The sequence below is a fragment of the Camponotus floridanus genome, unplaced genomic scaffold (assembly GCF_003227725.1).
Source record: "Camponotus floridanus strain SB8 unplaced genomic scaffold, Cflo_v7.5 scaffold49, whole genome shotgun sequence".
Taxonomy (NCBI): Eukaryota; Metazoa; Arthropoda; class Insecta; order Hymenoptera; family Formicidae; genus Camponotus; species Camponotus floridanus.
In genome coordinates this window covers 1261652-1274743 of record NW_020229647.1, presented here as the reverse complement: position 1 = coordinate 1274743, position 13092 = coordinate 1261652, and the positions used below count along the sequence as shown (strand labels likewise).

Below are 13092 nucleotides of genomic sequence, written 5' to 3'. Positions count from 1 at the left end.
ATATATCTATTTTTGTGTTCTATTAATTTCTTGTAAACTTTGTATATAGTTGATTTTCTTTGTGTTTCAAAATCCTTTAAGTTTTTATTTAAAAAATTCATGAATAATGAATAATCGAGGATTCATGAATATTCAATTTTATGTTCTTCTATAGTCTCTCTTACTCTGCTTCTTTCATACTTGTCACGTGATCACTAAGTCGATTATTTCTTCTCATTTTTGAATCAGCTGTTTTTTCCCATTAAGATCACCTCTTACGTCAATGTTCTCCTTGTTCATGTTTATATATGAGCACGTCACCGCATTAAAAACTAAATGAAATCTAATAATAGAGACAGAGTATGTAATATTCATATATCGCACGAAATACAGTAAGCGCAGTTGGAAAGAACAGACTTTATACAGTACGTCATATCTATTCATCAAAATTCCACCTTGTTTATTCTAAAAAATTACGTTGCGTTTTCGCGGTGCTGTCACAAGGAGGACAAGGTTTCGCAAACAGAAAGAAGTTATTTCCCTGTTATTCCGTATATTGTGTTGGCGTTCAGTGAAAACAGCTTCTCAGTGATCAATTTACGCGACCCGAATTTACATTGGATTTACAAACTTTTCATGATATGAGCTCTCTTGGAAATCACGAAGAGACCCGGCATTCTCGTGTATTAATGCCGGTGCTCCTGAGTGCCTGCGCAATTCCGATCTCGATGCTCTTCTGGATAATAAACGTAGTTTACTCGATACTGTGGCCAGACACCAGAAAATTCACGGAAGGTTTTGTATATTCAATGATGAAAAGATACTCGAATTATAGGTTAGAGAATACGCACATATATAACTTTGTATATTAAACTTATGTTCTATTAATTATGTTTCTATTTGTTTTCGAACTATTTTTTTGATATAATTAAAAAACAACTGTAAATATAAACATAAACAAATAATAAAACGTGGATTGCGTAACGTCAATGCCATATAATTCAAATATAAAATATATTTAGTGCAATATAAACAAATTTTTTTTGTAAGGAGTAAGGAGAAATTCTGATGAAATAATTGGTATAATCATTCTTTGTGCGATAAAATAAAATTTTTGTTTGTACATCTCAACTGGCAGGTTGACACAATCTTCATCAGCTGGCATTTGAACTTTCAAGAGATGGCAGAACTATTATGTGGTTAAAAAAATGGCAAATTAATTTATAAAGTGTGTAAACTAGTGACTTATAAAAACGCATTATCACTTTATATGTTTAAATACTATCATTAAATCTGCGTTTGGATTTTTTACAGTATATTAATTATGCAAGAATGAATAATACTCAACTGTTCAACTGATACTGTGAAATATTCAAGCAATTTCTTATAAAGAATTTTTATGTATATTTCCTTCTTGTATTTGTGTAATGTTGTAAAATTGTTCAATGTTTCTTTAATTGGATAAATATTTACATTTTTATTAAGCTAAAGACTATATTAACTTGCATAGAAATCAAAACATGATAAATAGGAATTTAATTTTATTAATTATTATATACTGAAATCAATTTTTATTTTAAAATTATATTTCAATTATATTATTTCTTTAAACAATCAATACTTCTGTATTTGATAAAAATGTTAGCTCTATACAATCTAAAATATTTTTTGTTTTAAGTTATGGTTGCATTATATTCATAAATAAAATTGCATTTAAACTTATGACATGTTAACGATATTTGTTAGTACTTAAAAGAATTTTAAAAGAATTATTTTTACTTTAGAACACTCGGTTATTTCACCATGGAGATGGTTGGCAGCAGTTATCATTCCATTGTTGTTCATGTTTTGGGGTTTACGCAAAAGAAGCCTGAATGCCAGTGGTGCAATTTTTGGTAAAGAAATATGTATATAATATTGAAATTTAAGAAAATATATAAAATAAAACATGCACATATACGTAATACAAAGAATCAAATATTATAGCTAATAAGTTAAGAGAAAAAGATTAAATAAACACACGCACACATACACATAGTCAGTTAAAAGTTGTTACATATTAAATAACACTTATTGATAAAAAAACATCTTTTGAATTGAATTACATTCCATAAAATTATAGGCTGCTATAGGATATTAAAAAGATTAATTATTTGATTAATATTTTGAATATATGAATTGTTTCATTTTAGGTCTCTTTGTGGGTTTTATTTTGACACTATCAAGCTTTGCTCACTTATCAGCTCTTGCGACATTTTTTGTCACTGGATCGAAAGTGACAAAGTTTCGGTCCAAACAAAAGAAAAAGTTTGAAGTTGATTTCAAGGAGGGTGGCCAGCGAAACTGGATACAAGTGCTGTGTAACAGTGGTATGGCTACGCAATTGGCCTTATTATATCTTTTGGATGTCGGAAGCGGAGAAAGGCCCATCGATTTCGACAAGGAATACCGAAGCTCATGGTTGTCCATTGGGATATTGGGTAAGAAGTCAATATTTCAATTCTGATAAAATGACAGTACAATTATGATATTTTAATTTTGAAAAAGCAAATTTTAATCTTTTAAATTCTTAATTGATCTTCAAATGTGATTTTCAATTTATTTTTTAGGAGCATTTGCGTGTTGCAACGGTGATACATGGGCTTCAGAATTGGGTACAGTGATCGGCACAAGTGATCCTTTCCTCATTACCACAAGAAAAAGAGTGCCAAGAGGTAAGAATATTAATTTTGTAGGCTACTAATAAATAGATAAATTTCATTGATAAAATAGAATTGTTATATATGCAATTCATAGGCATTAATACTATCATTTCTTTTATAATAAGAGATTGTTAGAAATATAATAAATCTAAAATCTTTGTATTTTAATATTCAAGGAACGAATGGTGGTGTATCATGGATAGGTCTATTATGTTCCACCATTGGCGGTTTAATAATTGGGCTTCTCTATTATATAGTGATATTAAATACTGTCGATACAGCTGTATTGCAACTAGCAGCCCCACAGTGGCCTATCATAGTTGTCGCAGCATTTGCAGGCTTATTTGGCTCCATTCTAGATTCCGTTCTCGGCGCGACTTTACAATATTCAGGTAAATATGCTTTCAGATCTTGTATTTTTTAGTACTTTAAATTAATTTAGTTTAAATTTAGAGTTCTTATATAGTTATTAATCCATACTATTCTCATACTATAGATTATCATGCTATAAATAATAAGTAACTTTTTAGGAATAGATGAAAAAGGTCTTATAGTTGAGCGGCCAGGAAAAGGTGTAAAACATATTTGTGGTAAACAGCTTCTAGATAATCACAGTGTTAATCTTCTTTCTAGTATTGGTATCGCCCTCGTTCTTCCGAGAATAGCTAATATTTTCTGGCCATAAAATTTCATATTTATTTAAAAATAATATTTTATTCATTATTTTTTATTTATATAAAATTTATATAAAATTTATATAAAATAATCACTTAGGATTTTGTATATCTTATATATCTATATGCTATACTCAGGGAAAAAATTATTTTAACAATTAATCAAACCAATCTTGTTTATGTATAAGATTATATTTAGTTTACCAATTTTTATTATAAATATGAATTTGAAATTCATTTTGAAAAATAATGATAATATGTAAACATTGAATTTGCAAATTAGATTTTATTTGAGTTTTTTTTGTTTAATAAATATTCATTAAATAATTAATATATATACATATATATGGTCTTATATTATTTTCTGTTATTTTACAATATCACTTAATGAAACATGGGTTGTAAAAAAATACTTTACAAAAGGCTCATATTTTTATTATAGAATTTACATGCAATGTTCATGTGGCATTATTATATGCTGCAACTAAAAATATTTCTCAGATTAGAACAAATTATAGGATTATTTTACGACGATGTTTTCTATATCTATAATATGATGTATATAAGAGTGACAACATGATATATTATTTTGATACTGCGAAACGGCTCAAACTAAAATCAGTATTCTTATATATTTATATATTTAAATATAAAATATGCAAGATGTATAAATATATATCTCACAATATACAAAGAATCATATTTTCTTTAGTAGACTTTTTTTGAACGAAATTATATAAATGATTATTATCAAACAAAATTAATTCCATTTTTGTAATTTAGAGGTAAAATAAAGCATTTTTAGGGAAAGAAAGGAACATGTGTAAGTATACTTATATATTTTTAACATCGTACATCATAAAATTTATTTTTAAATAATAAAGTTGAAATTACTTTAATTAAAATATTAAGTCTCCTATTCTTTAATCATATTCTCAAAGATTAATAGCTAAATTAATAGCTTGTCTTTCAATTATTATTCGATTGAAATGCAATAATAGAGAGTTTTCTCAGGGATATAATATATTATTAAAATCTAATCCAAATAAATAATATATATCAGTTCTTAGAAAATGATATTAAAATTCAATATTATCATTATCTCATATATATATGTATATGAGATAATGATATTTCTTATTTTAATAATATTTATATAAATACGAAATAATTAGGTACATATTTATATAAAATAAAAGATAAAAACATGGAAAATTTTACATTGTATATAAATTACAGAATTTTGATCAGATTATATATATATATATATATATATATATATATATATATATAAATTTTAATTTTAAAAATGTTTTAATGCAAAATAAGAAAATTCGTTTATATTAATTAAATCATATTTTATAAATAGATTATTATGTATATATATTATTTTTTGTTTTAAATTTATAATATCAGCCACAAGATTATAATAAAAATAAAAGATTATAAGAAATTTTTATACCACAATTACATAATTTAAGCAAAGTAGATTGATCACCTATCTATAGTTGTTCTTTTGTCTTGTCACAATATAATATTTACATAATACATTCAGAGATATATTTATATAAAAAATTGAAATCAAAATCACAGCAATATTCAACGCACGAAATACGGTTCCACTTTATTCCTGAATCGACATTTGACACATGATAAGTTTCTACAACACAATCCAAAAACATTATATTTCACGAATCTAAGAATTTTAGATTAGAAAATATATGAGCCAAGAATTTCTAGACCTAAAAATGAGTAACCATCAATTTCATCTATTTATTTTTATATATCTATTTTTTATTGAATCTAATTATATATATGAGGATTAAGAATACACTTTCCTCAAAAAGGAATTTATGTAGCTGTGAATTATTGATATAATTTCGAAAGAAAAGTGTATCGTAACTGTTGGAAATTATTTGTTCTCCTATGGATTTTACATTCAACTGGAATAAGAGGATAAATTCCTTCATATAATTGAATAATTATATGCAATTATTTATGTATTGAAATCATTACATATGATTCCTTGCACATGAATATTTAAAAAAGAAATAATATTATGCAAAAGATTCACAGATTCATTGCTGTATTGAGATCGCGATCGATATCAAAACGATATAAACGCGTGCGCACGAAACGATGACAAAATGTACAATTTTATTATTTATTGAAATTGATTATAAGAGATCAATGGAGAGATCTCTATAATATTTATAAATTATCACTTACACTACCGCTTGTAACGCCCTTTTATTAGTTGCAATGCCTTTGCCATAAGCGGTGCTTTTGTCTTTTTTACACTCGATGCTGATAAATATTAATATAATGCATTAGCAGTAGTAAAATATGATGGAACTAAATTATCAAACTGTATACTTACTTGATGCTTTAAATCGAGCCATCGGCGGTGGTGGTACAGCAATATTAGTTGCGTTATTAGTCGCTCCACCACCGGTCAATTTTTTCTTTACACTAGAGACAGTGGCAGGTGTAGCATTGGCTGTGCCATACTTTGCTTGTTTCTTCAATATGTTCCGCGGTGGCTTCACGACATTGTCTACGTATGCAAGTTTAGTGGATCTCACTGGGACGGATTTATCTATGGATTGTTTGATGTTGGCGGTGAGTGTTTTCAATTTTGCTTCTCTTTCATCTAAGCAGCGCTGTATAACATCATAATATAAATAAAATATATCAATTCATCTTAAGAATATCTTCATATATTTCTTTTCATTATCGCTTTAGCGATATAATTCAACCTACCATGTACATCTCGCGCCACGATTCCATTTCCTGCCTATCATTATTCCTGAACTCTCGATTACAATGATATTGCCATAATATGTCTGTATCTTCTATAAGATATGGATTATAATGTTCTAACATAAATAATTGATCAGCCGTGGCGCGTTCTAGGATTGGCTTTAATATATCATATGGTACACCGCCGGTGAATTCAAGCGCTGGATAAAATGTTCATTGTTAGAATATTGGTATATTAGTCGCATAATAATTGCAAGAAATAAAGATGTTTACCATCGATATTTTCTATCAATACTCTGATGCACATTTCGTACAGCGTTGGCACACTTGTGTAACCAACCTTGTTACCAGAGTACACTTTCGTCCTGGAATGAGAATAAATAATAATAATAGAGATCTTGAGGCAAAATATTATTTTGTATCGGAATAAATGAATAACCTTTGATTTTTGAAATAAATAATATTGTCGACAGATTTGATTTCTTCTTTGCGTTGAATTGGATTAATATATGGCAGTGGCTTGTAATTGGGACTTATTTCAGGTAAAGTGGACGATAAATCTACGTTCAACGGTTCTAGCTTCACATTTGGCGCTAAAAGGGACAGTGACTGCAAATCAAATTTTCAATCGTTACAATTATTTTTTGCTTTTATATTGTTGAAAATAAATGACAAAATGCAAATTACGTTTGAATTTTCGCCGTATTCTGACTCAGATTTCACTGTTGGCGTCTTCTTGTTACTAATCGGGGGTGACAACCGTTCCGTTTTAATTGATTTACTAGAAATTAAATTAGGTGAATTATTATGACGTTTTTTCGTTGATAGCTGAGGCATGGTGCACATTCCAAGTGCTTCTGCAAAGCTTGCACCTAAAAAGAAGAAAAAGTCAAAGATATAATTTCACACTTATAGCTATCTAATTATCACACGATTAATTCGAAATTTCAATTATTATAAAATGTTTACATTTACTTCTTATATCAAACTGCATGAAAAGCAATATAATTTATCTTTGTAATATGAAATATACATCATGTAAAATCATATGCTATGAATTTAAGAAAAAAGATTTTATTGAATAGAAATTGCCATATATATGTATGAAATATTTCGAATTAAATTACTTTTTTATTATGAGAAATTTAATTTAGAAAATAATATAATTCTGTTCTCGATTATTCATATTTTCAGATAATCTCTAATTAAATTTCTTATCAAGTTTTTGCAGATTATAGTTAAAAATTGAATATACACTTATTTACATATTATTTATTTATTTATCAACTTTGCAGTCATATTTCTATATTTTTGAATGTAGCTTTCATATAAAAATATATTCTAAGATAACTTTTAGGGAGGGCAACAATATTCTTAACAATATGCATAAGTTTCCATAATTATAAAAACTATAATTAATCATTTTATATATATATTATACATCAATATTAATGAGACTCGAGATATAATTTTTGCAATATAGTTTTCAAATTTATAATTTGATCTCGAATGGGAATATAAAAATTTAATTAGTACTATTAAGACTATTAATGTATTCTAAGCAATTAAAATTTGAAGTAAATATCAAATTAAACAAAAAAAGTTGAATTTTTAGCACATTGTTCTAAAAATTCATTATTTTTGTCGAGTTTTATTGAATCTTGTCAAGATTGTAAAAAAAACTTGACAAAATAAAATTAATATAAATAAACGAATATATATGTTTAAACAATGAATAAATATGTAAGTTATTTCTTCAACACACCAGAATTGCAATCTATTCCTTCATCGCCTTTAATCTCTTGCATTAACCTAATCTTTGTTTCCTTTTTCTTCTCGTGCTTATTCTTATCCTCTTTTTGCTCCTTTTTCTTGTCCCTATCTTTACTCTTAATATGATCCTTATTACTAGAGGAACTAACTCTTAACTTGGAAGTTTCCTTGGTAGAATGATGACTGGAATCTCTTTTTTTATCATGTTTATTATGACTTGTATGTTCCTTTATTTTATGTTTTTGTTTTTCACTACTGTCCTTTGTTTTACTGCTTGATTCATCAGATTTAAACTTATTAGAACTTCTGGACTTTTCCTGTAAATACTTTTTCTGTTTATCATCTTGTTTGTTTTTATCATCTAAAGGATGTCCATCTTTTACTTTAATTTTTACCTCTATTTCAATTCCAGATTTTGAATGGGAATGATTTTTTTCTGAAATGGATAATTGAGGTTTCTCATCATCAATTTTGCTATTTGACAATTTCCTCTTCTTGCTTTCCTTTGTTGAGGAATTATCTACTTTTCTCTTTCTGTTATTATCTTCATTAATTTCAGTCTCCTTATTATTCATTTTCTTCGGATTATCATTGTCATTAAGATTATTTGTTGAACTATGGACTTCTTCTTTCTTCAGACTGCTTTTACTAGTTTTCGATTCTTTGGATTTCTTTTCATTCTGTAAATGGTGTTTGGAAGAGTGTCCACTTTTTTCATACTTTTCCTCTGATTTTAACTTGGATGAATGCACTGTATTGTGTTTTGTAGATGGTTCACTTTTGTTTTCTTTATATGCATGTTTTAAATTTGATGCTTGATCAGATAAGGAGCTGTTTTCTCCAATACTTAGCTTTGGTGAATCTTGGTTATCAGTGTTATTTTCGTGAACATCAGGTACACAAGTTTCATCCTCATCTTCTTCATCACTGTTATCCTCATTTGCTACCATTCTTTTCCATTTGTAAACTAAAGCTTTAGAAGCATCACCTACACTACCATCGTACTTTCTGAAACTATTCACAGTTCTTCCTACTCCTGTCTCTTGAAGATGTTGTACTGTCACTGGTAGATTATATAACTTTGAAATACAATGTAATATCTGAAAATAATTATATATAAAAAATAATTAATGTTATTAAGATATGTAAATTATGTGCAAAACATAATGAAATTTCAAATCAACTTTTTCTTTTAGTAAAAATTGAAGACCACACATCTAATTGTGGCGATATTAGACATATAAAAATTAATAGTAAATAATACGATAGTAATAAATTAAAAAGCGCTTTTTAGTGTATTAAAATTTTAAACACAAGTTGTATTTCAAATTATTTCTCATGATGATACGCCGAAGTTTCTAAAAAAGACGTAACAATGTAATAGTAATTTTTAGCGATCGAGAAGATAAACTTTATAAAATATTGACGCGTTCATTTTACACGGTCTACGGTTATGAGGTTATATAGTATCGTGTACATCTAGTAACTATTCACATGAATTATTGAACGTCAAATATTTCGATAACGCTATTTCATCATACGTACTCGAGCTTCGTTATCACCGTATTTCTCTAAATTTCGTTGATAATGACAAATTTTATCGACAATAGACATATTGTAACTGATCACAACTTGCAAGCTTGCAACTACCAGCTGTTCGCTGCCAATATCGCTGGCAAAGATCTCGACATATGAACGCGATGAAGAAAGTTATGTGCTGATGAAAGATCACACACGTATGCTGGCTTATATCATACGTAAAAAGGACCAATCAAATATCTAATGTACCGGATGCATATTCCGTACATCAGACATATGATTGGTTGATTCCTCTTTTAATCATGATGTATAAATATCTAGACGTGACTACTTGACATTCAAACCGGAAATGGGCAAAGGTATTATAAAAAGCTAGAAGGTCAACATTAATTAATGCGAATTCATAATTACCGACATAATTATCGACATATTAATATCCTTCAATCATCTTTCATCCGTAGCATATTTATAAATCTTTATTATCTATTTTAGCACGATAATAAAAAGATTTATCATTAGCAGATAAGTTGACTTCCTACAGTTATGAATTCCAAGAATTTTGAATCTCGAATATTAGTTATCGATTGGTGATCAATAGAGAAATTTGTAGCAAGTTTCGTTATCACTTTTTGATTGAGAGCGCCACTGATAACATCATTAAATAGAAATACTTATATCAATTATTAACTATAATCTCTCTTAATTTTTAATCTCTCTTAATTTTAGATTATTAAAGATAGATTCTTCGAGTGGGAATAAAAGAAGATTTGTGCTATACTTGTTACACTATTGTTATTTTTAGCAAATATCTCTATTTAAGAGAAGAAATAACAGAATTATCAAGCTAATAATTTTACGCTCCTGTTCTTTACGTGATTGTTCTTCTTGATAATTGCTTATGTGCTGTATAAACAAATGGATATTTAAAAATAAGATACGTTTGCAAAATTATAATTGATAATTTTTAATGATTTAAATTTAATTAATAAAATTCTATTTTTATCGTCTTTTATAAGTAAACAAATGTAAATTAATGAAGAGAAAAAAAATATTATTATTAGAATAGATGTTATTAGAATATTATCAGAAAATTGTTTTAATAAATATAATTACATACAATTTAAGTACGTATAATTACATACAATTTTTATAATATAAGTACATGTATAAGCACATATAATTTTGAAAAATATATAATTCTGACTCGGTCTGGCTAATATAATTGATTACATTCAATATATTGCTAGTATTCTAGGTTGAATAAATTTTTAAAGTCTTACAAGAAGACGAAATAGGAGAAATATTGAAGTATTTAAGGAAAATTATGTAGAAAGTTTATATATCATGTATTTATAATATTAGAACATTAATAAAATGTGCGTTATTTAGCCTCTTCTACTATGTAATATAAAACGAGAAAAAATATACATGAATATCATACAGAGAAAGAAAGAGAGAAAGAGAGAGAGAGAGAGAGAGAGAGAGAGAGAGAGAGAGAGAGAGAGAGAGAGAATTCATAATATTTATAAATATTTAATTACTTTAATATTTATAAATATTTAATATTTAATTACATCTTAGTTCTACAACTCATTAACATACACAATCAATATGGTTTTTATACTTTAAAAACATTCAATATTTGTTTTTTATGTTCTAGGATCTTGAAATATCAAATAAATTTACAATATTCTGATAATATTACTTTAAGTAATTTTGCTCTTTTTTATTTGAATTAATAGGAGCTCTTTAAATATTCAAGTTTTTACTATTAAACCTTCAATTAACTTTATGAATTATTGAATCTATGAATGATTAATACTGATATTTATTATTGAAATAATATGAATTTTTGTGCCAATATATACAAATTATGCGATTATCTATGGAATTATTGATGAATATAATTAAGTAATATATAATATTGGCAAAGACTACGATATGTCAGCATAAAATTCTTTAGAAATTTAATTGACACGATAATTCTTTTTTTGTTCGTTTATATAAGATCAAACGTCGACAAAATAATTTTATTCAGAGCTGCTGCAATGATAATTGCGTCTACAAAAAATTAATTGTATAACAACTAAGATTACTGTGTCAGATATTTTCTTAAAAATTTTTTGTCGATAATAACCTTTTTTACAAAGAAAATCGTAATTATAAATGCAATCTGTCTCAAGAGAGCACAATTGTCGAGTCATATAAAGTGTTTTGTAGATTGAACATGAATATATTTTAAAATTGTGTTCGTACACGCGCGTCCTTCGTTTTTGCGGAAGTACTTATCTATCTAATTGTAAGCTTTTCTTCATATTCATCCCTGATCTTAAGAAGTGATCCCTGACATTACAACTTCATCCGAACAAGACTTTGATCAATGTTCTTCGTTTCTCGTTTGACGAACATAACACGAGTAATCCTTAATTTGTAACGTAACATTTAATGCGATTACAAACATTCCGTGTTTTCAGAACGACTTGTCTATTTTCAGTCTGCATTCTTGCGGTTTCTGCTCGACCGCCCTTAATCCTGAGGGATCAGACGAGTCCTAGGATCCGTGGTTAAAGAACGTGCGGTGATAGTAGTCGTTTTAGTCTTTTTCTGTAAATCATACACTAATGGTATTTCCCTGAAGTTCGTAGTAACAGGTATGTTTTACTTCCGCTTTTTTTGTACACTTACAACTCGTAGAAATATCATTCCATAGAAATCACTGCGTCGGAGAAACTTGATTGATTTCATTATACGAGAATACATAGTGTAGCGAAAGGAAGAGTAAAATACAAATTATTACTGTGATTTGTTTACTTTGTATTGCATGCGGTAAAATACTCACGCACATAGCGAATAGCGCCGGATCCATCACTGAAGACGAAACAGCAAAACTAGCTATTGCAACGATCAATGAAGCATGCATAGCAGCACGCACGGTAGTCTGCAAAAAACCGGGAACAAAATGTTTGTTCTGTGTAACATAACTTCATGTCACGCATAGTTAGAATTTTTCCATGCGATAAATAAATAAATAAATATATCTGATATAAAAAGGATTTAAGTTAAAGAACATTTAGTCAATAAATTAATATATGTAAATTAACGTATATGTAACATAATAGATGGTACGTACAATAAATAAATTAGTCTGAACGCTCGCGTGGTAGCGTTCAATCTAATTTAATGAAAACAACAATATATATTATGAATATATATGGGAGAAATTTTAATTATTATAAAGAAAAGTTATCCTCTAATCTACACTAATTTTGATTAATGTGCGAATTAATGCGTGAGCGACATGATATGTAATTTTAGAAATTCGACGTTCGCTTTAATATATTAATAATTTGCGATAAAAATGACAAGTGCCTTTGAGAAATCTCCTTGCGGAGAGTTGTCATAAAATTCGAGTTATCTCGACACAAACAAAGTGTAAAGTGTTAAACGTATCGTCCATCGACGAAGTCGTGTTTTCGTAAAATCGGCAAAACCAATATCAGCAATTCGTACGCGCTCGCTATCTCAGCTTACGCTCGGCGCTCTTTCCCTACCACCATCACTCGATGGTCACTCGGTGGGTACCTGGTGGGCACCTGGTGGTCTCCGTTAGCGGCGGTACCACATCGCACTATCTCCTCGCTCGCTATTCGACAGATCGTGGA

General features: G+C 28.0%; 2 protein-coding genes across 3 annotated transcripts; one reads left to right on the top strand and one right to left on the bottom strand.

Moving 5' to 3' along the window:
• Nucleotides 1-203: 203 nt before the first annotated feature.
• LOC105253474 (transmembrane protein 19) lies at nucleotides 204-3384 on the top strand. The gene is made up of 6 exons (XM_011261542.3): nucleotides 204-774; nucleotides 1764-1874; nucleotides 2172-2459; nucleotides 2589-2693; nucleotides 2858-3073; nucleotides 3212-3384. Exons 1-6 carry the CDS (start codon nucleotides 621-623, stop codon nucleotides 3364-3366), a joined length of 1029 nt encoding a protein of 342 aa, XP_011259844.1. The 5' UTR covers nucleotides 204-620; the 3' UTR covers nucleotides 3367-3384.
• Nucleotides 3385-4803: 1419 nt separating this feature from the next.
• On the bottom strand, nucleotides 4804-9591 carry LOC105251701 (transcription elongation factor B polypeptide 3). Of its 2 annotated transcripts, XM_020027748.2 has the most exons (9): nucleotides 9437-9591; nucleotides 8287-8991; nucleotides 7884-8208; nucleotides 6806-6990; nucleotides 6558-6727; nucleotides 6392-6483; nucleotides 6119-6318; nucleotides 5736-6018; nucleotides 4804-5662 (listed from the first exon to the last, which is right to left on the bottom strand). In XM_020027748.2, the coding sequence occupies exons 1-9, from the start codon at nucleotides 9503-9505 to the stop codon at nucleotides 5586-5588; spliced, it is 2106 nt and encodes a 701-aa protein (XP_019883307.1). In that variant the 5' UTR covers nucleotides 9506-9591; the 3' UTR covers nucleotides 4804-5585. The 2 variants fall into 2 exon arrangements, with proteins under 2 accessions (XP_019883307.1, XP_011256979.1); XM_011258677.3 differs by having other exon boundaries at nucleotides 7884-8991; nucleotides 9437-9505.
• Between the last annotated feature and the right edge of the window lie 3501 nt (nucleotides 9592-13092).

Excerpts from the sequence above, each read along its gene's own strand:
- LOC105253474 (XM_011261542.3), top strand. The coding sequence starts at position 621 with ATGAGCTCTCTTGGAAATCACGAAGAGACCCGGCATTCTCGTGTATTA. Across the intron at positions 775-1,763 it reads CACCAGAAAATTCACGGAAG|AACACTCGGTTATTTCACCA; the intron begins GTTTTGTATATT and ends TTTTTACTTTAG. Across the intron at positions 3,074-3,211 it reads CGCGACTTTACAATATTCAG|GAATAGATGAAAAAGGTCTT; the intron begins GTAAATATGCTT and ends GTAACTTTTTAG.
- LOC105251701 (XM_011258677.3), bottom strand. The coding sequence starts at position 9,505 with ATGTCTATTGTCGATAAAATTTGTCATTATCAACGAAATTTAGAGAAA. Across the intron at positions 6,728-6,805 it reads AATACGGCGAAAATTCAAAC|TCACTGTCCCTTTTAGCGCC; the intron begins GTAATTTGCATT and ends TTTGATTTGCAG. Across the intron at positions 6,019-6,118 it reads CGTGGCGCGAGATGTACATG|CGCTGCTTAGATGAAAGAGA; the intron begins GTAGGTTGAATT and ends GATGTTATACAG.